This window comes from Lolium rigidum, chromosome 6 (assembly GCF_022539505.1).
Source record: "Lolium rigidum isolate FL_2022 chromosome 6, APGP_CSIRO_Lrig_0.1, whole genome shotgun sequence".
In the NCBI taxonomy this organism is placed as follows: Eukaryota; Viridiplantae; Streptophyta; class Magnoliopsida; order Poales; family Poaceae; genus Lolium; species Lolium rigidum.
Genome location: NC_061513.1, coordinates 96,663,087 through 96,688,279, shown reverse-complemented (window position 1 = coordinate 96,688,279; position 25,193 = coordinate 96,663,087). Strand labels below are relative to the sequence as shown.

The 25,193-nt window shown below is 46.5% G+C and overlaps 1 protein-coding gene across 1 annotated transcript; it reads right to left on the bottom strand.

The window, feature by feature from the left end:
* Positions 1–2,938: 2,938 nt before the first annotated feature.
* On the bottom strand, positions 2,939–3,797 carry LOC124659541. Its single transcript, XM_047197402.1, has one exon. The coding sequence runs from the start codon at positions 3,705–3,707 to the stop codon at positions 3,060–3,062; it is 648 nt and encodes a 215-aa protein (XP_047053358.1). The 5' UTR covers positions 3,708–3,797; the 3' UTR covers positions 2,939–3,059.
* Between the last annotated feature and the right edge of the window lie 21,396 nt (positions 3,798–25,193).

The following is a 25,193-nucleotide window of genomic DNA, read 5'->3' as shown; positions in this document are numbered from 1 at the left end:
ATTTAACTAACTTTAGGTAACCGAGAATTATAGCTTAAGTATTGATTTATTGTGTGGAATAAACGAGTCACTCACGTTGCATCAATCCTAACTATATGTGGGTTGGTATAAAGAGGGGTATACATTAGTATACACTACAATGCAAAGTAATATTTAGCCATCCTCACAAAAGCTCAGAGTTATCTCTTAATGAAAGTAGCTACCGTACTACAAATATTATTATTTTTTATAAAAGAACGCATTATACTTAAAAGGTTTAAGCATTACAGTCGGCCCTTCCATAACTAGGATGCAGGATGCACACAACCGATCAATCCACACATCCAAAAGATAAAATGTAAAAAGGGCATTCGATAATAATCCACAAGGGACTGCATAGGGGCCTAACATGATGGTGGTCCAATCCACAAATTACATTGTTATCCATGTTGCATAAAAATACCCCTCGTTGTGTCTTTTAACCGAGTAGACACATTTATATACATATCGTGATGCTACAAACATACAGTAGAGCTAGCCAAAAGTATAAAAGAAGAACCTTTTTTTCAATATAGAATGCTATTAGGTCTAGCAGATGATACAAACTTCACGCTGGTACAGAACAAGGTTTCATAGTCAGCTGGACAATAGCTGTTAATAATCCATTAAAGCCACCGCATATATGAATTGGAGCTAATACTCCTATTTAAAAAAGACAACACAAAATCTTTGTCCAATTGATTAATTAAGAAGTGTAAAACGGTTTAGACAACTCAAATAATATTGCAACCGGACTGCTCTCGTTCTATCAATTCACTCGGACGCTTCACACTCACGGTTACCCAAAGCTTCGCCTCTCGATTAAATTTTTCGAAGATACCCTCCGGTAATTAACCCCAATCATTTTGTTTTTGTTTTTTCGATAGTCTGACTCCAGTACGTTAAAAAATAGAATCGACTATAGATGAAACAAAGTCCATTAAGCGTAGAACTTGCTTTAAAAATGATTTCCAGAACAACAGCCAGTGGTGTCATGTCGCCATATCGATTTCATGTTTGCTAAACATATGTACCATGTAACTACATCGCAAATAGACCATTATGCTCACTTGAAACTCATCGCATTCACATCAGTATCACTTCAAATTAAACTTACATAACACGTTATTCATGCATTCGATTTAAAAAATAGTCGTCCAGAGATTTCATCTATACACGAGACATAATGCACCCGTGATAGCACTATTTAAAAACGGTGCTTCAGATATTTCATCTATACATGAGAACTATTTAAAAATGGTGTTTCAGATATTTAAAAATTTACTTGTTGAGTATTGATACGTAGAAGTAGAAGCTTCCATTATAAGAACTTCTTGTATTGGTTGAGATCACATCTGGCTCGTATCCTCCTTGCCCGCTCGGATTCTGGGTAAAGATCCTCGATCTTGTGACCACAAGGTGGAGAAAGATTTTGTATCCTCAAAGTTGTGGGTTGTGTTCTCGAAGGCGGCCCACGCGACCGAGGTGCTCTTGATCTTCCGCCCGCAGGGGCATCGTTCCCCTCCACTCCGTTGCTGATTTGGTGCCGCAAGGTTGTGGGGAACCTCGTTTCTTGTTCGATGGGTAGGTTTAGTCCTCAGTTTTTTAGGTTTTATGTCCATGGTGGCCCTATATCAAGCAGAGGAGATGGCGGCGTCTAATGGAATAAGGTCCCTTCCTCTCCATCCCCATTCCGAAGGTTTGTGTTTTAACGTTGAAGGGGAGATTGTGAGGGTTTATTCCAGCCCTGGTTCTTCATATCTGGGTTGGGTGATGATGGGCTTGGTGACGGCATCAACGATTCAACATGATGGTTCTTCGGAACTGAAGTATGGTGACTTCTCGACCATACATGGAGGGGTTGGCTCTAGAAACAAGCTTGAAGAGGAGTAGCGGCGCGCCACTGTATCATCTTGGACGCAGGCGTTGTTGGGATCCAGAGGGACTTTGTTGTAATTTTCTTTGTTTATGGGTCTTCATGTAACACTGAAGCTTTAATATTATCACATGTTTCTCGCAATAAAGGTGAAAAGCTCGGCAAAAGCTTCCGTATGAAAATCTAAAGTACTACCTCTGTTTATAAAAGGATGTCGAAAGTTTATCTAAATTTAAATGTATCTAGACACTCTTTAGTGTATAGGTACATCTAAATTTATACAAATCTCTCACATACTTTTATGGACGGAGGGAATACTTGGATTGTTGATTAATGGAAAATTTCTACTACCTCCATTCCAAAGTAATTGTCGCAAATTTTCAAAATACGAAAGTATTTACACACTGAAATGCATCTAGATATATTCGTATCTAGACAATGTTGCGACACTTATTTTGGAATAGAGGTAGTATTTTTTTATGTTGCCTAGCTTTATTTAATCTAAGTTGCATGTGGAAGATTTGAACCAACATATAACCATAATCATCCTGTCACACTATGTATATACAGCGATATTTTAAAAGTTAAATGGCGTGCAATTTTAGATGACTTGGATTCAGGTAACCAGGAATCGTGTTTTATTACGTGGAACTGACGAGTCAGTCGAGTCGCGGCAATCATAATATGTGGTTTGGTATAACGACTGATACTACATCAGTATATCAGTATACATAGTAATGCAAAGTAGTTAAGCGTCCTCACAAAAGCTCTTCTCTTAATGAATGCATCTAATTACATCATCTGATTTGGACGGGGAACGTGATCGCACGTTTTGAGCACGTAGTAACTTGGTGGAGTGTGGGAATAATATTGAGCTAGGCAAACACCTACGCGATCGAATTCCAAAAACTTGAACTCATATTTGCGAACAGAATCAACACGTACGGCAATGGTAAGTTTGGTAAGGCTCGGCAACAACAAACGGTCGTCCTGCTGATGACAGAACGATAAACAAGTCCGCAGACACAATATTTTCCTGACATCTTTCGCAATCACCATAATAATTCATAACAGCAAAGTCGCAGTGTAACAAACCAGTCTTATATCGTGTGTTTAATCGCCTTGATGGCGCCACCGCACCTGAAATGCTGGAACCGATGTACGCCTAATCGCAGTCGCGGAAGTTCTGGTTCGCCGAGCCGCGAATTCGGAGCATCCAGCACGGGCTCATCTGACGCGCCGCCCCGGAGCACACCACGCCGCCCTTCTTCGCGGCGAGATCATGATCATGGTGTCCCTGCTCATGGTGCTGCTGATCCTTCTGCTCGGCCTTCGCGGTCGCCACGAGCCACCGGCTGGACGACGAGACCGGGGCCGACGACGGCTCCGGCCGCCACCACGCCTTCCCGACGGTGAGCCTCCGGAAGATGTCGGCGATGAAGCCGATCTTGATCCGCTTGAGCCTGTACCGCTTCCTGCACGTCACCTTGCGCTTGGGACGGTGAGGAGCCGTGATCTGGACCTTGACGCCACCGTGCCGGAGCAGGTAGGAAGGCGGTGGAGTGATGGCCGGGAGCGTGCCGCCGACCATCCGGGAGGCGTCCCTGGGCGTGCCGGGCTGCGACTCCCAGATGAAGGGCACCGAGCCCGGCTCCGCCCAGTAGTACCGGAACGACGGGTTGGCGGCGGAGCTCTCCTTGGTGAGGAGCCGCTCGTAGAACTTGCCGCCCTGCTTGATCCGGAGCGGGCTCTGCGGCATCATGCCGCGGAGAGGGCTCTGCGGCCGCGCCACCTCTCCGGCGTTCGGAGCCATCTCCACTCTCGGCAATGTATCTCTGTAGAGAGGACTGATCGACTCTGCTGCCGATCTACCAGGGCAGGCCTGCTGTGTGCAGTGCGACGGTCGTAGTGTAGACTATATTAGCTTGGAGGATACGTGTAGCCAGAAACGACGCAGCGTCTTATATAACGGATCTCTTGCTTGGTGGTTTGGTTACCTGTCACTTTTCCTACTTACCCACGTACGCTTGCTATTTAAATCCATCGCCATTTGTCGAGAGAAATGCACCATGATGGTCGGATCGTACTTTTTCTTGTGAATAGGATGATGGCATTACAAAAACATGGAACATTACAAAACACTTGAACGAAAGATAAAAATACAATAAAATCCTTCATATGCCCTTCATCTTCGGCCACTAAACTGTGTCAACGACGCGTCATCGATGCCGCTCCTCACTAAGTCGGCCTGACAATGTTGGTTGCGGATGGGAAGTCGCTGAACGGGTCAAAAATGTTAAATATAAATACACTGTCTAGTCTCTTTCCATCAGTTCAGACTTTTGATTCAATTGGCTAGTGCAACAATGTTTCATGGTATCAGAGCCAAGAGGTCTCAAATTCAAGACCCTGCTCACGCAGTTTTAAAAACAAAAGAAAAAAGATTGTGCGGACCGCGCCGAACCAACACTAAGGACTAAAATAGCCTAGACGTGAGGGGGAGTGTTAAATATAAATACACTGTCTAGTCTCTTTCCATCAGTTCGAACTTTTGGTTCAATTGGCTAGTGCATCAATCTTTCAAAAGAGACCACATCCATTCTGGAGACGAAGAAGGAACTACCATCAATAAAGGTCCATGGCGATCCGGAGATCCCCACATCGAGAAGAAGTCCTCGAGAACCACTCCGCTCCCACAAGTTTCTCGATGTCATTGTCGAGATGGGGCCGAATCCATGGAGAGTTTATTGGAGAAGATACCGCCGACACCACCTGAGCGCCACCCCACCAAACCAAAACCCTAAAACCAGGGGAATAGAGCCCTCCTGGCTGAGATCCACCCTAGCTCCATTGCCTGAAGGCCATAACCGAGGCAGATCGCCGGCAGGGCCGACGGGAGAGAAGAAACCATAATCGTCTACTGAGCGTTCTCTCGGGAGAAGAGATACGAGACACTTGCAAGAATACTCCGGTTCGCTAACTGTTAGTACCGCGTCCTTCACCGTCGTTTATGGTTAAAAATAGAAGAGTGGATTCAACTTTTAAATTTCGTAAGTTGTACTTGGGCATTTGTGGCACATATTACGCTTTTTGTGGAACTTCTACCAAAAATATCTTATCTAGATGACCTTGAACATGATTTTATCCTGGTTTAGCATTTTGCTTTTTTCACGTTAGACACAGGACCCGTATGCTACATCGATGAGTCTATAAAATGTGTAAATATTAGAGGGTATCATCGACAATCATGTGGAGGCTTCTCTCATCCATATGTTCCATTACTTGTCATCGTCCTGCCATTTTTCTAAATCTCGTTCATAACCTCACACCTTGTCCAAAGGAAGCGCATCATAAAATGAGTGTCACAAAATTCTAAAAGATCTAGATGAATTTTCACTCAACAAAGTAATTAACGTCGCAAAGTCATATAGAAGTTATAAAGGCGAAAAGTCTCTTTGACACATGAGCACCAGTGCTCCCAGTATTTGAAAAACATATTTCTGTGATTCCAATAAATCTGAAATTAAATGCACCCATATATATAAACATTCCGAAGGTATAGTGTAAATTTCGGATGAAAGTATGTTGTATTTTGAGCTATACGAAAAAGAATTTTTTTTAACATAAATTAAAGTTTCCACCCCTACAAAATTGTTTTTTTTCTTTAGCTGAAAATACAAAGCAATTTCTACTAAAAGTTTACGCGAGTATTCAGAACATGTGTATGTATTCATGGGGTAAAATTGATGATTTTTGAAACAAATAAATTTAATTTTAAATATTACAAAAATCAGGAGCAATGGCACCCAAGTGCACCAAATCTGCTCTCGTATAAAGTGAAATTCACTCAAAATCAGAAAAAAAATCATAAGACATATATACACTGTTGTGAAAACAATGCTCGGGCTTCGCTTGAACTCAAGCTCGTGAGAGCGTTGTTCTCTATCATCTGAAGTGTACATTTTTGAATTTCCAAAGCGATCTGCACACACGCAACCTAGTGGCACGTCTAAATTGGCCTAGCATAGTGATTTTTTTTACCATTTATATATCCTAGAAATCCATGAAGCCGACAGCTGAACCGACCTATGTAATAGGTTCTGCAACATGTTCTTTTACAGTAGGTTCAGCTACTTGTTTACATTGACGGACGATCATGTCGGTTGGCCTGCACGTCCCATAGAAATATTCAATTAAAGTGCAGGTCGGGATATCATTGTCTGTTTTCCCAAGTGTTTCAAATTGCGTTGTAATGGTCAGGTTTCGCTAGAACTTCCGTTAAGTAGAGTAGAAAATCTGAAATTGTACATCAGGATTGTGCAAGATTCGGGACAAAATATACAGCTGTCAGCCGTCCACGGCTGGAACATTGCTGATGCCCATTTTTATTCCCTTTGTTGCGCCTTATGGACCTGCTCGTTCCGAAAACGATTAATATGATTGTTCATCATGGCTTGACAAGTTCTCGATGTGGATGGCACACTGGCACTGTGCGCAAGATGGAAACGGGAACACCGGATCATCAGAAGTTAATGCACAGTGTTGGTCCTTTTCGTTCCCCTGCATCGCTCAACAACCTGGGAAATTTCCATTTCATTTCAGGGGAAGGGAAGAAAGTTCGATACTAATCGCATTTCCTAACAAGTTTTGTCTTTATCACTCCTCCCGTTTTCACGTGTGATCCGAATAAAACTTGGGGAAATGAGGATGACAGGTGAAGGGATGAGAAGAGCCACAAGATAGAGAAAGAAAGGAAGCTAACGGGCGAGACAATGTGATGGACCTCATGATAATTCACAAAAGGAAGCTCCAAGTTGTCACTTATACCGAACGCTCCACAGTTCCACACTCCATCCCTCCCAAGACGAACCTAAATACGGCCCATTTAGAGGTAAGTCTTTTTACTTTATTTTTGTTGTACAAGAATTCCAGATATGTTTCACTGGTAGAAAAAGAGGCTTCCGTCCAGCCCCTTTAGTCGCGAAAATATAAGAACCGCGACTAATGGGGTATTTAGTCGCGGTTCGGGAGGCGAACCGCGACTAAAGGCATGGGCCCAGGGCGCTCGGTGGCCAGCTGGTGGACGGGAGGAGCTTTAGTCGCGGTTGGCCTAGCCAACCGCGACTAAAGGTGCCCGAAGGCAGGCCAACCGCGACTAAAGCCCCTCCCCTATATATACCAATCCAGCAGCCAGCACTTAGCCATTTGGAGCCCATTCTCTTCACAAACTTCACAAGGGGGTGTAGGTTTGCTTTTGGCTCCTCTTATGCACACAAAATGTTTGATGAAATGCCCCAAGAGCATGAAACAAACATGATATGAAGTGTCGGAGCCACACTTGATCTTCCTCATTTATTTTTTCCTCCTCGATCGCGGTTAGCAACTTGAACCTAGCTTTCATATGTGTCATTGATAAAATATGCATGTGTGTAGTTCATTGTTTAATTTCTATTGTTTGTAGCTAGTTAATTAGTTTAACAAATGCATGATGGTTAATTATATATTTTATATTATAATAAAGCAGATGAATCGGCAATGGATGTACGGTAACCGACTCTCCGGCGAGTTCACTACGGGTTTGAAAGATTTCCTCGTAGTGGCTAATGCGAATAAGCAGAAGGGTTTTGTTATCTGTCCATGTGTTGACTGTAAGAATCAGAAGGGTTACTCTTCCTCAAGAGAAGTTCACCTGCACTGCTTCGGCACGGTTTCATGCCAAGCTATAATTGTTGGACCAAGCATGGAGAAAGAGGGGTTATAATGGAAGAAGATGAAGAAGGGGATGATTTCATCGATGAAAACTATCTTGATCATTTTGGTGATACTTTCATGGAGGATGCTGAAGGTGAAGGGGAAGGTGAAGAAGAGGCACAAGATGAGCCCGTTGATGATCTTGGTCGGACCATTGCTGATGCACGGAGACGCTGTGAAACTGAAAAGGAGAGGGAGAATTTGGAACGCATGTTAGAGGATCACAAAAAGTCGCTGTACCCCGGATGCGATAATGGTCTGAAAAAGCTGGGCTGCACACTGGATTTGCTGAAATGGAAGGCACAGGCAGGTGTAGCTGACTCGGCATTTGAAGACTTGCTAAAAATGTTGAAGAATATGTTTCCAAAGAATAACGAGTTGCCCGCCGATACGTACGAAGCAAAGAAGGTTGTCTGACCTCTAGGTTTAGAGGTTCTGAAGATACATGCATGCATCAACGACTGCATCCTCTACCGCGGTGAATACGAGAATTTGAATGAATGTCCGGTATGCACTGCATTGCGTTATAAGATCAGAGGCGATGACTGACATAGGCATCCCAAATGGGCCTGCCTAATATAGTACCCGGGGTTTATTGAAGGCCCACTACCCGAAGAATAAGAAGACTCGACAGCCCAAGATGTATTTAAGGAAAAGATAGAGTTGTAATAGGAAGTGTTATTTGTAAATCTGGCGGGATGAGTTAGAAACCGTCCCGGACTCTGTAATCCTTGTATAGCACGAATCCCTCGGCTCCACCTATATAAAGGGGGGGGTCGAGGGACGAGAGGATCATCGAATCATTGTTTGCAAACCCTAGTTTTCATATTCGTCGAGTACTTTTCGGCTGAAACCTTCGAGATCTACTTGCCCTCTACTTCTAACTAAACCCTAGCCTATAATCCATAGGCATTGACAATTTAATCCCTTGTCAATTGGCGCCGTCTGTGGGAATTAGAGGCGTAAGGATCTGATCTCGATGGCACGTTCAAGATCTTCTACATCGTCAACCGGGAGCAACACTATGGATCGAGGTAAACAGATCGCTACTGGTCCTGTTGATTTTGTTCCTCACCCACCCTCCCGTTTGGATGCATATGCGTATCTGGCGGAGCCCTTGGAGATGACGTTCGGAAGGTTCCACTTTCGCGTCAAGAAAGAAGGATCGTATCGTGTCGAAATTCCAATTTCGTCGGGATCGTCGGCGGTCGATTCTGAATTTTCAAGCTATGCATCATCAACTGAGTCGAAGAAGAAACTTCGGCAACACGCTACGTCGGCACCGAGCAAGAGAGAAACTCGCCAAGATCTTCGACAACGCATCGTCCGGGTCATCTGCGGACTCATATATAAGCGATGGCTCAAGCGATGTCGACGATTACGACTTCGTCGACAAATCTCTCACGGTGGGCAAGGTCTTCATCAATCTCAACAATGATGTCACCGAACCCAACATAGATCCGAGTACAAAATATCATCGGATTTATGCTATCGAAGATCAAGAGGAAACATCGGAGGCTTTCGATCAATTGGGAAATCCTTTTGTCGATCCCTCGGATCTAAGGAGAGGTATGGGCACTAAATATGTCGGGCCCACACCACGCGTCGAGTCCAACTTCCACGAGCAGCTCGGGATAGAGCGGCAAAAGCCATCGATGGTTCAGAACCAATGACGACAACGGCTACAGCTCAAGAACTGCAAGCTTATCAATATATGCTCGCACGAACTGCCCGAGAAATAGAAAAACGAGACGGCTGAGCTAAACGAGGAGAAAGGAGGCAGCTTACGCATCCAGCGGGAGAAGGGCAGATCTAAGTGGACAATCTAGAGTTTCGGGTGATAGCCACGGGGAGGCTCGGAACGAGAGGAAGATCAAGGCTACAACACATACCCGAAGCAGACAGAGAGTACTTGGTTCAAAACCTCGACATGTCCTTTATGTCGATAGATACAAGAGGAAATATTATCCCTAGGACACCCGAAGCTGGGTATATGGCGACACAAGCTTACATCCTCGCATCCAAGCCACCCCCAGGAGATCCAAGGGAAACATTATACAACATGGCATTGGCGAGGAGTTGGAGCTATGGGGACGGCGTTCGTAGCAACGCCTCCCGAAGGAGCGAGCAAGGCAAAATAGTCCACGACCTGCGGCGAGTAACGGCGGCAGCTCCGGAAGGACCAAGTGGAGCAAGAGACACGGGAGTACAAGCAAGGGTCGACGAGCAAGGCAAAGCGGAAGAGATCATCGGCAGTCCCGGAGCTTAATGACGAGGATATGTGTGGTCTACCTTGTTTCACGAGAAGAGTCCGAAAAACTCGAGTCCCCTCGGGATTCAAGTTACCCGATCACTTCAAAAAGTTCGACGGCCCGCAAGACCCGGAGGATCGGCTATCGATTACCTCGAGACGGTAAAGCTAACTGGAGGAACTAGAGCAACAGCCATGCAAAGTATTCAGGTGCACCTAAGTGGAGCCGCACGATCTTGGATCAAAAAACTTCCGCCGGGATCCATCGACGACTAGGAAAGTTTCGAGGACGTTTTCGTCAAAAACTTCGGATCCACATGCAAAAAGCCTGCATCGTTGGAAGAGCCGAGGGCGTGTCGACAAAAGCCAGATGAGTCAATGAGAAAATACATCCAAAGGTGGAACATCATAAAAAACTCGGCAGAAAATATATCTGACGAGAGAGCAATAGATGCGTTTGTCGCAGGAATCGAGCGCGGAGATTTTGTCGAGGACTTGGGAAGGACCAATCCAAAAACGAGTATCCGCGTTGATGGAGATAGCAAATAGATGGGCGGACGGAGAAGACGCTGTCCACAATAAACGACACAGGTCGCCGGAGGAGGACCGTAGTCGAAATTATCGAACGAGGCGACGATTTCCTCGACGGTATCCGAATTACGACGCCCCGGGGCAAATTTCGGCAGGATTTCGGTCAAATACGGGAGCAAGCAACAGAGATGATTATCGGAGAAGCAATGAGCAGCGAGGCGATAATAGGGACGACTCCCGTAACGAGGCAAAATAGTGGGCCAAGGTTTCCACGACCTTTTATGTCTCCCGAAGAAATGCTGAACGGACCGTGCCGGATGCATTTTTTCCTCGATAGCAATGGGAAAAGACAGTCGGGACACCTGCGGAAAGATTGTCGAAATTTCCAAGCAATGTTCGGATGTGCAGAAACGCTCACGCACGAGCAGCACGAGAGAAACCCTCGGGAGCCTAGGAGCGAAATTCATCTACCGCCACCTCCCGCGATTACGAGAAGGCAATCAACACCAGCTCGGAATAGCGGCAGCACCGAGCACCACCACCCTATGTTGATCCTAACTCCAACGGAGCGGTGTCGATGATTCGAAGGGAAGGCCATCCAATAGAGCTCAAAAAGTAATCTCGCGACAGGTGTTCATGGCGGAGAAAATGCCTCCACCAACAGTTGAGTACCTCAATTGGTCGGGACAAGACATCGGCTTCACCATAGCGGACCACCCGCAGCAAGTTCCTCGACCGGGGCGGTCAGCACTCATTACGCCGGCGGTTATCGCAGGATTTGACGTTTCTCGAGTATTCATAGATGGTGGCAGCAGCTTAAACCTCATGTATGCGGATACATTGAGGAAGATGAACATATCCTTAGCAAACCTGAAGCCAACGAGACACAAGGTTCCACGGCATCACACCGGAGAAACCAAGTTACCCATTGGGGAAGATCAACCTCGACGTTCGGTTTGGAACCCGAGAAAATTATAGAATCGAGAAGCTGGAGTTTGAAGTCGTGGATTTCCCATCGCAGATACCACGCTTTGTTGGGACGACCAGCATACGCTAGATTTATGGCAGTACCACACTATACATACCTGTTATGGAGATTGCCTGGACCCAAGGGACCAATCACGGTCAAAGGGAGTTTTGCTTTAGGCGATAAGTGCGACAAGGATTTCCATCGATTGTCGAAACCTTCGGGATGCAAGCGGAATACTTGGCGTCGAAGAGCATGACCGATTACGACGTACTGCCGGACGTCGGAAGGCCAAACAAGGAATCAACTTTCAACACGAGAGAAAAATTCTAAGGAGGTGCGGATTCACCCGACGGATCCAAAAAGACGACATCCATTGCAAACAACATGGATATCGCATAGGAAAGCGCGCTCGTCGAGTTCCTCCGTGAGAACTGGAAAATCTTCGCATGGTGTCCAGCTGACATGCCGGGAGTACCCGGGGAACTTGCCGAGCACCACCTAAATTTGGATCCAACAGCGAAACCAATCAGACAACCTTTGCGGCGCTTTTCGGAACCAAACCGCAAATCCATGCTATCAGAAATAAATCGACTAGAGGAAGCTGGTTTTATCGAGAGAGATATCTACGAAGCCACATGGGTAGCTAACCCGGTGATGGTGCCAAAGAAAAACACGACAGTCCTTCGCATGTGCGTCGACTTCACGTGTCTCAACAAACATTGCCCTAAGGATCACTTTCCCCTCCCAAGGATCGATCAAATTATCGACTCCACGGCAGGTTGTGAACGTCTTTCCTTTTTGGATGCATACTCTGGTTATAACCAGATCCGACTAAAAGAAGATGATGAAGCCAAGACAGCGTTTATTACACCTTACGGCGTGTTTTGCTACAAGACAATGCCCTTCGGTCTAAAAAATGCGGGAGCAACATATCAGAGGATGATGCAGAAGTGTTTAGCAACACAGATTGGGAAAAACGTGCAAGTATACATCGATGATGTCATCATAACATCAAAAAAGGGGGCAACGCTGATCGAGGATCTCAAAGAAACTTTTGACAACCTCGACAAATTCCGCCTCAAGCTGAACCCGACGAAGTGTTCTTTTGGGGTCCCAGCGAGGAGAACTTACGGGATTTCTAGTTTCAGCAAGAGGGATTGAAGCAAATCCCGACAAAATACAAGCCATAGTAACAATGAGGAAGCCAACGAAGTTAAAAGAAATACAGCAGACTAACCGGGCGAGTCGCGGCTACGAGCGGATTCGTCGCCGAGGTTAGGAGAAAAAGCACTACCATTTTATGCGCCGATAAAGCAAGGAGATAAATTCCGGTGGAACGAAGAAGCTGATCGAGCTTTCGAAGATCTAAAGCGAAAAATATCGACACCACCAATCTTAGTGGCTCCTAAGGAAAAGGAACCTCTCCTGCTGTATATTGCAGCCACGCCCCAAGTGGTTAGCACGGTGTTAGTTGTCGAAAGAGAAGAAGAAGGGAAAATCCATGGAGTGCAGCGACCGGTATACTTCGTGAGCGAAGTCTTGTCGCCCTCGAAACAGAGGTACCCTCAGTACCAAAAGCTAGCATATGGAGTGTTCACGACAGCACGAAAATTGCGCCACTATTTTTCGGCACACCCGATCATAGTGGTCAATGAAGCTCCTTTGTCAAATATACTTAACAACCCAGAAGCTACGGGTCGTGTCTCCCTTTGGGGAATAGAACTTTCCCCTCGGGACATCACGTATGAAAAAAGAAAAGCAATAAAGTCGCAAATACTACCGGACTTCATCGCGAGTGGATGGAGTTGCAAAATACGAGGACCCCCAGATTTATCGAGAACCTGGACCATGAACTTCGATGGGTCCAAGAGGCTAGAAGGGGCTGGCGCAGGAGTAGTACTCATATCACCCGAAGGCGACAAGTTGAAGTACATCCTTCGTATGACGTTCCCCAACGCATCTAACAATGAAGCGGAATATGAGGCTCTCATACACGGGATGAAGATGGCGAAAGCACTGCGGAGCAACTCGACTAAAAATCTTTGGCGACTCACGGTTGGTAGCTCAGCAAGTTATGAACCAATGTGACGCAGATCAATGATAGCATGATGGCATACAAGGAGGTGTACAATGAGCTCGAGAAATTGTTCGATGGATGCGAAGTAAAACATATTAGCAGATTGAGCAACGACGAAGCCGACGTTCTTGCAAACATCGGGTCGCGAGTGCCTTGCGGTCCCACCAGGTGTATTTTGGGAGGAGATAACGAGAGAGATCCACCGAGACGACAAAATCAAAAAAGAAGGAGAAGAAACCCTCGGGGGCTATCAAGGAGAAGCAAGAGGAAGAAGAAGAAGAGCAAGACCTGGTCCTAGTAATACGAGATACCATGGATGCAGCCATACATATCATATATCCTCGGGAAAGAAATACCGAGATGATCCGAGTTGAGGCAAGGCGAGTAATCCGACGCTCCAAAGCTTTCACGGTGGTTAAGGGAGAATTATATAAGCGAAGTATTTCGGGCGTCTTGCAAAGGTGCGTTACACCCGAAGAAGGAAGAATAATTCTAAAGGACGTACATGAAGGAATATGTGGCCACCACGCAAGTAGTCGAGCTATCGCAGCCAAGGTTTTTCGGGCAGGATTCTACTGGTTGAAAGCAATAGAGGACGCTAAGGACATAGTACGAACTTGCGACGCGTGTCAAAGGTTTGCCGCAAAACCTCACTCTCCAGCAGCAGAGCTAGCACCAATACCTTTGTCATGGCCCTTTGCACAATGGGGACTCGACATGGTTGGCAAGTTACACAAATCGTCGCCAGGAGGAAAGGAATACATGCTAGTAGCTGTCGACAAATTCACAAAGTGGATAGAAGCGAAGCCGATAAATTCACCGGACGGAGCATCTGCAGTAAAATTCATAAAAGACCTCGTCTTCAGGTTTGGAGTGCCCCACAGCATCGTCACAGACAACGGCAGCAACTTCACGTCCAATGAATTCAAAGACTATTGCGAAGAGGTGGGTATCAAGCTGAACTTTGCATCGGTTGCACATCCTCAAACCAATGGGCAAGTCGAGAAAGCCAATGGCATCATCTGCAATGGCATCAAGAAGCGCTTGTTAGGACCACTAGAAAAAGCTCGACATACCTGGCCTGAAGAACTACCAAGTGTGTTGTGGAGCATCCGAACAACTCCAAATACAGCGACACAGGAAACTCCGTTTTTTCTGGTACATGGAGCAGAAGCAGTACTACCAATCGAGATAGAGCACAACTCTCCACGTGTCGCGGAGTATGACGAAGAAACGTCGAGAAAAGCATTAGAAGATGATGTGGACGCACTTGATGAAGCTCGAGATGAAGTATTGTCTCGAGTAACCAAATATCAACAGGACTTGAAGAATTACCACGGTCGACGTTTGCGGCCAAGATCTTTTCAGGTGGGCGACCTAGTTCTTCGGCTCACGCAAAAAAGTCATGAAAAACTCGAGTCACCGTGGCTCGGCCCTTACATCGTCACGGAAGTAATCGGAGGAGGAGCATACAGGATAAAGGACAAGAAGACAGGGGTGGAGGAGCCAAACCCCTGGAACGTGGCGCAACTCAGGCGGTTCTACGCCTAGAGTCGAAATATAGTCCTTGTAAAACTTCAATGACCTGAAACGCCCGCGAGTTTTCGGACGCACTCTTTTCCTTTTCGGGGCACCGAGTGGGGCCGGAGAAGGTTTTTAATGAGGCGGGCTCGCGGTGCTGCAATATAATAAAGATAGTGGCTATATCACCTTTTTCTTTGTCAACGCGACCAAAGTCATCGCTCCGACGAATTTCAATATAGTTCGTCAACAAAAGAAGAAAAAAATCTTGCCTTGGTATTCAAATACCTCGTGAGTCAATAAAAATACAAAATAGTACTCGAGTAAAAGCTCGGGGGCTCATATTTGCCTTCAATATATAAATGCCTTGGTCCACAACCTCGCAAGTATACAAATATAGTAAAAAGTCACCGAAACACTCGGGGGCTAGGCAAACATAGAAATATAATGGTTGCTTTACAATATAGTCATGGACTACAAAGAAGAAATTTCTACAAGAAGCAAATAACTAGTCTTGATTCGAGTATGTCATCAAGAGTAACTCTGTTCTCTTCGGGAGCAGCACCAAGAAAGTCGGCATAATGGCCATCGGCAAAAAAGTCGGCATCCATCCGAAGAAGGTCCTCAATCATTTCTTCGGCTATAGGTGTAACCTTCGTGTTAATCCTATCAACACCAACTCTCCGGCGTTTTACCTTTTGATGAACCCTCTCGACAACTTGGGCAAGGTCAAGCTTTGAGTGACAGATCCGGAGCATGATAAGAGCAAATCTGGCACCAGCTACCAGTTGTGCTTTGACAAAATCGTGGATACTGCGAGCATCCTTGAACCTTTCCATCAATTCAGGAAGAGTTTTTGGTGGGACATTCCGAGGAAACATGGAGTTGTAAACCATAGATAAGGTTTTGGTACAGAAGTGAAGGAAATCACGGGTTTGAGAGGTACGATCCTGAAATCGGGTAATTTGGCGGGTCCTCTCCGGAGTGGCCCAAAACAAAGAACCATGGTCCAAGGAAAGATTGACAAGGAGGTTTGTCCTAGTGTTTACCCTCTCTTCCTCGGCAGCAGCATCAATAAAGGCACCTATCAACACAACGAAGGGACAACCTTTAGGAGACAATAGCATGAAGATGAAAGATATCACAAGACGAGACAAACATACCCGACATATCTGCACTGGCCTCATTCATTAACTCGAGCATGAAATTTTCTCGAGTGACCGCTTTTTCAGCTTCAGAAACGAGCAATCTCCTTAGCAGCCACAGACCTCGCGGGTTTGCTCGAAGGGCAACTTTTTCGGCTTCGGATGATTTACGAGATCTGCTCCATCATCGCAAGTGTTTGCTTTTTCGCATACTCGAAGTTGTTGTCGAAGATCATTCAATTCTTGCGACAAGGTATCATCGACAGTGCAGTATCGATGCTCAGTTCTCTCCGCGCGGGAAGAAGGCGAAGCATTGAAAGGAGTAGGAATTGGAGTATAGTTATCAAATATCAACTGAAATTTAAAACAGAACAACATTAAAAAACGAGGCAAAGATAGAGTTCTTCATTAATCTCTCGAGAATAATTACAAGGGCACTACAGTGGAGCTAGGGAAATACGTGTCGCCAAAAGACTACTTTGGCGACAAGAGCAAAAGAAGCAAAAGAAAAACGAGAGGCATGCAACTAGACCTCCGGCCTTGACGAACTAGGAGTCGACGTTGGCTGGATCCCGAGATACGCCAAGATTTTCTTCGTATTGGGCTTGGCCGCCTTCATCGGTGACTTCCACCTCGACTTGTTCTATCGGATCGGTGTCGCCAACCTTCGTCCGGTCGAGAGTCCGCTGACCGTCGGCAACCGAGCAACGAGTATTTTCAACGGCTACCTTCATGTTCTCATGGCGCAGCTTCAGCCCAAGATCTTCCGATGTATTGAACATCTTGGCGAGGTCAAGGAAAGTCGAAGGTTCCTCTTTCTTCGGGAAGAAGTAGGGGAACAACGCCGACAAAGCCCCACCGGCATTGGCCACGCCTTCACGAATTTCGCGTCCATGGGACTCTAGAAGAGAAAGTGCGTCAAGAAGAGGGTCATTGACGAGGCTTTTCCAGGTCAAAATCTTGGTTGGTTTGGGCTGCCACACAAGAAAGAACATTAGTCAAAAACCAAGAAACAAGAAGTACAAACAAAATAGAAGGGACAAGTGATATTACTCGAGTGTACGTCGACTTTGCGAATTCGGACGCTTGATGATCCCTTGTTCTCGTGCAACCCTGTGCAGATTTTTGCTCGTGCAAGGCAGATTCAGCATCTTTGAGCCTTTGCTGCAATTCTTCGACACTAGCAGCCTTTGCTTTGGCATCATCGGCTTCAGCTCTGGCTTCGCTAGCAGCAAGCTCAGCTTTCTTGCGAGCCGTTTCACTTTTCTCAAGATTCCGAGAAAGTATCTCGGCACGTTGGTTAGCTTCCGCAAGTTTTTCTGTTGAGAAAGGAAAAGGAAGAGAAGAAAGATCAAAAATAGCGACAAGCAGCAGCAGTAAAAAAACCAAGGAAAAACAGCAAGTATAAAAGTCGTCACCTTCGGCTCTGCTGGCATACTCGCGGTACCCAATAAATTGGGACCCAATGCGGATAAGATCCTTGATCATAGGCTGTCAAAGAAGAAGGAAAGAAGGGGAAAAATTTCGGCATTACACAAAGTAAAGGTCCACAAAAGCAAAATAGAGGAAATATAGATCTCGACAAACTTACATCATCCAAGAGCTGCGAGGAAGAAGCTGCCCAATTGAGGAGGAGGCTCAACGATCATTTCAACCCTTGCCCTTTTTGGCGAAGGGACAAGGGGGCTCGATGGTGGAGTAGTAGTGACGACGTTTTGTTGGGGAGGCGATGTTTCATCTCCTTCAACTAACGTGTCTGAAACAAGCACAGTACGTGACGTGCTGGTCCGAGGAGCTACGTCAGTAACTGGTACTTCTTCCTCATCACTAGTAAAAAAAAAATCGACAGTACAAAAAGCAAGACAGAGTTAAATCTTTCGAGTACATCAAAAAGAGGGGGAGAGATAAAATTGACTTACGAGCTGATGAGGGACTCAAAATAAGGATCATAAGCTGCCTTCGGATCAGAAGGAACAACTTCTTCAGCCTTAGAAATGCCAGAATCCTCGACTTCGGTCCTTTTCCTTTTGTTCTTCGGAGAAACGAGCGGGAGGAAGGGATTCGGTCGATTCACTAGCTTCGGACTCAACCTCTCTCTCATGAGAAGCCGCAGATTTGTGAGAACCCGCGACTTCACTTTCGAGGACGGAAGAGCCTTGAGTATCGTCGGCAACGACGGTCATTTCTTCGACTTCTCCACCCTCAGGAAGAGGAGGAAGGGAAGTTATACTAGGATGGTCCTGAAAAAATAAGAAACCAAAGAAAACGTAAAGAGATGACAATACAATGAGATGCAGGGAAAAAAAAGGCGCAACAAGATAAAAACGCGGAAAGACAAAATACCTTGGGGAGTGGATTGGTGGAGCTGTATGGTTCCACGCGACAAGAAGAAGGAACTGGATCTTTGCCCAGGCGAGAAAGTCTTCGAACCAACTTCTCCAAGTCCTTGGTGGAAAGGTTACCGGAGATTATGTTGGCGTCATTTTCACAGAGTACGTCCAAAGGGGATTTTTGCGAGCCTGAAGAGGCTGCACTCTAATCCTAAGGAAGTAAGCAGTGATTTGAACACCAGATAGCTCCTCGCCTCGAGTATTTTGAAGCTGGCGAATACGAGACATGAGTGCCTCTGTCGCCTTTTTCTCTTCCTCAGAAGCTTCGGCATCCCAGGAGCGACGGCGCTGAATTTTGGCACTCCCGTCGAAGGGAATTATGTTGTGCTCAACGGAGTTGGCGCTTTCTTCGTGAATGTAAAGCCACTTCTTGCGCCATCCTTGGACAGAATCGGGAAACTTGACGTCGAAATAATCGACATCGGTACGAATACGGATAACAACGCCACCTATGTTATAAGTGACGTTGTGGGAGCCATTGCGGCGGAGGCGGAAGATGCGTTTCCAAAGAGCCCAATTAGGAGCGACTCCAAGAAAGCATTCGCAAAGGGTGATAAAAATAGAAATGTGAAGGATGGAATTGGGGGTCGGATGATGCGGTTGAATCCCATAGACAAAGAGAAGACCGCGGAGGAAATCATGGATTGGGGTAGAGAGGCCGCGGATAAGATGATCAACGAAACTAACCCGATACTCCATTGGAGGCTTGGGATAGCTTTCTTCACCGGGAAAGCGGATGGCGCCTTCCTTCTTCATCGGGCCAAGCCTTTTCATCAGGTTGGCGTCTTGGTTGGAGATCTTGGATCTCTCCCACTCAAGATCTTCGGCGGCCATCGCGGACTGCGGAGTGCTTGTGGCGGGTCAAACGCGCACGCGGCGGCATCCACGGAAGCGGATTGAGCAATGTATGCGAGAGCGGGAAATCGGCGAAGATTGGGCGCGAGAGGAAGATTTGCGAAGAGGAACAGGTGAGCGGCGCAAGCGAGGGGATGAACGGAGGTTGAAGACAGGTTTATATAAGAATTGGGTGAAGCAGTGTACCGTTGGATGAGGAAATCGTGTGGTGAGAATTGATTTTCTGGTTACAAGGGCAAAAAAGTATTTTTACTGGGAATAGGCGTTACCGCACGAGCACCAGAAAAAGCGGAGGACGTGTGTCCCCCACTTGCACGACGTGTCAACATGGTGGGAACGATGGACCCACAAAGCAGAAAAATATCGACCGAGTGATAGAGTTGAAGAAAATTTGACAAGGGAAAATATGTCGACAAGAGAAAGGAGAATGGCGACGAGGATAAGTTATTTGAATGCATCGGGAGCCTTTGGTCGGAAACAAGTTTTTGCCCAAATGCTCGGGGGCTACTTCGAAAAAAGAAAACTTTCGACAATGGCAAATATAGAAAATGTTGAGCCTACAGTCAAGCACAAGTTCTTGGCTGTAGCCTCGGGGGCTACTCCCATCAGGAGCGCTGTTCGCGCACCCGATAAATAAAAAAAAAAAAAAAAAAAAAGAGAGAAGAAGAAGGAGGAAAGAATATCAAGAGATAATGGCAATATAGTGACAAGGTGGACTAAAATGTTGAGCCTACAACCAAGCACAAGTTCTTGGCTGTAGCCTCGGGAGCTACTCCCATCGGGAACGCTGTTCGCGTGCCCGATGAAATTAACAAAGGAAAAATAGAACAAGCAAGAGAGTATATTTCGAGTTATCATTAACTCTCCATATACTCCCATCGGGAAAGCAATATAAGTCATATTTGACTCAATAAAATGTGCCATTCCAACAGCCGGAAAAGCACTCGACAATATATTCTCGGAACGCCGAAGTTGCGATCAATTTCTGAATGCCGCAAAATTGCGAAGGTAAGACCCCAGACCTATTCTGCTGGGCGTGGCATCGCCGAAGACTGCGCTCTGCTACTTTTATCCGTATCAACGGATACGAAGAAAAATCCTAACGGACGCGTTAGGTACTCGATAAATTTAACCGGGACTCGACGAATGGTAAGACCTTAAGCGGCGCCTGTCGAAGTTTACACCGATATCCCGAAATCATGTCCGGGGACGTGATTTTGAAGTAGGTTTTTGCGGATTGCCACTAGAGCAGTTAACTAGTACATGATCCGTCAGATGAACTAGCCCCAACTACCAATATCCCTGTACAATATAGAATTTTATGAGAAAAAGTATAAAAGTTAAAAGCTTTCGAATAAAAATAGACAGTGGAGATTTTCCCTGATTCTGTGATTCAAGCAAAATCTCGGGGGCTACTGACATAGGCATCCCAAATGGGCCTGCCTAATATAGTACCCGGGGTTTATTGAAGGCCCACTACCCGAAGAATAAGAAGACTCGACAGCCCAAGATGTATTTAAGGAAAAGATAGAGTTGTAATAGGAAGTGTTATTTGTAAATCCGGCGGGATGAGTTAGAAACCGTCCCGGACTCCGTAATCCTTGTATAGCACGAATCCCTCGGCTCCACCTATATAAAGGGGGGTCGAGGGACGAGAGGATCATCGAATCATTGTTTGCAAACCCTAGTTTTCATATTCGTCGAGTACTTTTCGGCTGAAACCTTCGAGATCTACTTGCCCTCTACTTCTAACTAAACCCTAGCCTATAATCCATAGGCATTGACAATTTAATCCCTTGTCAATGACCCTGGTGACGATGTTGAGGGCGAGAAACCCAGGAAGAGGGTTCCCGCCAAGGTGATGTGGTATGCTCCTATAATACCACGGTTGAAACGTCTGTTCAGGAACAAAGAGCATGCCAAGTTGTTGCGATGGCACAAAGAGGACCGTAAGTCGGACGGGCGGTTGAGACACCCCGCGGATGGAACGCAATGGAGAAAGATCGACAGAGAGTTCAAAGATTTTGCAGCTGACGCAAGGAACATAAGATTTGGTCTAAGTACGGATGGCATGAATCCTTTTGGCGAGCGAGCTCCAGCCATAGCACCCGGCCCGTGACTCTATGCATCTACAACCTTCCTCCTTGGTTGTGCATGAAGCGGAAGTTCATTATGATGCCAGTGCTCATCCAAGGTCCGAAGCAACCCGGCAACGACATCGATGTGTACCTAAGGCCATTAGTTGATGAACTTTTACAGTTGTGGCGCAGACCTGGTGTCCGTGTGTGGGATGAGCACAAAGAAGAGGAATTTGACCTACGAGCGTTGCTTTTTGTAACCATCAATGATTGGCCTGCTCTTAGTAACCTTTCGGGACTGTCAAATAAGGGATACAATGCATGCACGCACTGCTTACATGAGACCGAAAGTGTACATTTGCCAAATTGTAAGAAGAACGTGTACCTTGGGCATCGTCGATTTCTTCCAAAAATTCATCCAGTAAGAAAGAAAGGCAAGCATTACAACGGCAAGGCAGATCACCGGCCGAAGCCTACGGAACGCACTGGTGCTGAGGTATTTGATATGGTCAAGGATTTGAAAGTCATCTTTGGAAAGGGTCCTGGCGGACAATCAGTTCCGAAGGGAGCTGACGGGCACGCAGCCATGTGGAAGAAGAAATCTATATTCGGGAGCTAGAATATTGGAAAGTCCTAGATGTCCGCTCCGCAATCGACGTGATGCATGTTACGAAGAATATTTGCGTGAACCTCCTAAGCTTCTTGGGCGTGTATGGGAAGACAAATGATACAAAGGAAGCACGGCAGGACCGAGCAACGTTTGAAAGACCACGATGACCGGCATCCGGAATGGTTTCAAGGTCGTGCCGCCTACGCTCTGACCAAAGAAGAGAAGGTCATCTTTTTTGAATGCCTGAGCAGTACGAAGGTCCCGTCTGGATTCTCGTCCAATATAAAGGGAATAATAAACATGGCGGAGAAAAAGTTCCAAAACCTGAAATCTCACGACTGCCACGTGATTATGACGCAATTGCTTCCGATTGCTTTGAGGGGGCTCCTGCCGGAAAATGTTCGAGTAGCCATTGTGAAGCTATGTGCATTCCTCAATGCAATCTCTCAGAAGGTAATCAATCCAGAGGTTCTACCACGGTTACGGAACGATGTGGTCCAATGTCTTGTCGAGTTTCGAGTTGGTGTTCCCGCCATCCTTCTTCAATATTATGACGCACCTCCTGGTTCACCTAGTCGAAGAGATTTCCATTCTCGGTCCTGTATTTCTACACAATATGTTCCCCTTCGAGAGGTTCATGGGAGTATTAAAGAAATATGTTCGTAACCGTGCTAGGCCAGAAGGAAGCATCGCCAAGGGCTATGGAAATGAGGAGGTAATTGAGTTTTGTGTTTACTTTGTTCCTGACCTTAAGCCGATTGGTCTTCCTCGATCGCGACACGAGGGGAGACTAAGTGGAAAAGGCACGATCGGAACGAAATCAACGATATGTATGGACGGCCATTCTCTGACTGAAGCACACCACACAGTTCTGACCAATTCCAGCTTGGTGGCTCCATACTTTGAGAAACACAAGAATATTTTACGTTCGGACAACCCGGGGAAGCCTGAATCCTGGATTAGGAAGGCCCACATGGAGACTTTCGGCAGTTGGTTGAGAAAACATTTAATGAATGACATTGATGTTGTAGATCAGCTGTACATGTTGGCCAAGACACCATCTTCGACTATAACGACTTTCCAAGGGTACGAGATAAATGGGAATACATTTTACACGATCGCCCAAGATAAAAAGAGCACCAACCAAAACAGTGGTGTCCGCTTTGATGCGAGCAACCGAGAATGGGCAAAAGGTCACATATTATGGTTACATAGAGGAGATATGGGAACTTGACTATGGACCCTCCTTTAAGGTCCCTTTGTTCCGGTGCAAATGGTTCAAGCTAACAGGAGGTGGGGTAAAGGTGGACCAGCAATACGGAATGACAATGGTGGATTTCAACAATCTTGGTTACCTTGACGAACCATTCGTCCTAGCGAAAGATGTCGCTCAGGTTTTCTATGTGAAGGACATGAGTAGCAAACCGAGGAAACGGAAAGATAAGAAAACGATCGATACATCATGCGATGATCCAAAGCGCCACACTCGTTCTTTCGGGGAAAAGAAACATCGTGGGAGTGGAGGACAAGACGGACATGTCCAGAAGATTATAATATGTTTGGTGAAATTCCGCCCTTCAAAGTGAACACCGACCCAAGCATTAAGTTAAATGATGAGGATGCTCCATGGATACGGCCCAATCGTAAGCAAGCAGGGACACAAGGGAAGAAATGATGTACCAAACTTTATTGTACCAAACTTTGTTGAATGGATCATGTGAATTATATTGCCCGTGATGTGTTTGGTGTCCATTTTCGAATGATTCGATTGATTCGAGATACCACTGATGATACATGAAATTTGGAGTGATTTAGTCATACTCCTGCCTAGGCGTATAATATGCATACTCGTAGTCTTCATAGCCGCCGCCGTTGTACTGGTAGTCGTCGCCTTCTAAGTTGCCGCCGTCGTCGTCGCTGCTGTCGTCGCTGTCGTCGGGCGGCGCTCGTGGCTCGAACTGAGGGTAGCGCAGGCGGGGGATATCGCCGGCCGTGATGTAGTCCATGACGCTCTGCAGAGTCCGGCCGTACCACCATAACCGACGGCCGGCCTCGTGGAAGTTCCCAGGAGGCAGACCGTCCTCCTCATACCTGGCAAGCGCCCTCTCACGCCGATTGATGAAGAAGGCGTCCCAAGTATGCTGGTTATCGGGATGCCAGCGGGGATTCATCCGCTGCTCCGGCGTGAGGTCGAGGTAGTAGTGGTTCGTGATGGCCGCCCGGCGCGCAGTACCCTGAGGGACGGGAGGGACCGGCACACCGCCGACGCTTAGGCTCCAGCCGGCGGGGACGCGGTAGCCCGGTGGGCAAGGGTAGTTCGAGGCGCAAAGCTCCTCCACCTGCTGGTAGGTTAGAGTGGGTGCGGTGGAAGCCATGAGAGAGTGATGAGAGATTGTAGAGATGTGATAATGCTGGCCAAGCCGGGCTACATATATGTAGTGAGAAATGGCGGGAAAAATGGGAGCAGGAAGACAGGAGGCGGGAAGAAAGTGGCGGGAAGAAAGAGGGGCGGGAAGAAATTGGCGGGAAGAAAGTGGCGGGAAGAAAGAGGCGGGAAGACAGGGAAGGTGGTCATCTAATCTTTAGTCCCGGCTGGTGGGTGCAACCGGGACTAAAGGTGGTTTTGTATCATCTAATAAAACTGTCGGTGGGATAAGGACGTCTGGGTAAGCTTTAGTCCCGGCTGGTGGGTGCAACCGGGACTAAAGGTGGTTTTTTTTGTCATCTAAGAAAACCGTCGGTGGGATAAGGATGTTTGGGTAAGCTTTAGTCCCGGCTGGAGGGTGCAACCGTGACTAAAGCTGTCGGCAGGATAAGGATGCGTGGGTGGACGCACTGCTCGATGAGATAAAGCATGTAGCGCACGACGCCCTGTCGGAGGAACAAACCAAAGCAGAAGCGGTGCCGTGCCTATAAAAGGAGCATCGATGTACGCCTTGGCAGGAAGACCGGCCAACAAGCCAACCTAGCAGGTAGGGAGAGTTTCATCCCCATGGATGGAGTAAAGGGTTGGAAAATCTCCCGTGGCGCAACTTCTCGAAGATGTCGTCGGTGCACACGCCCTACGACATCTTCGGAAGTTGCTCCTCGGGAAAAAAATTCTGCAAGCCCATGAAAGAC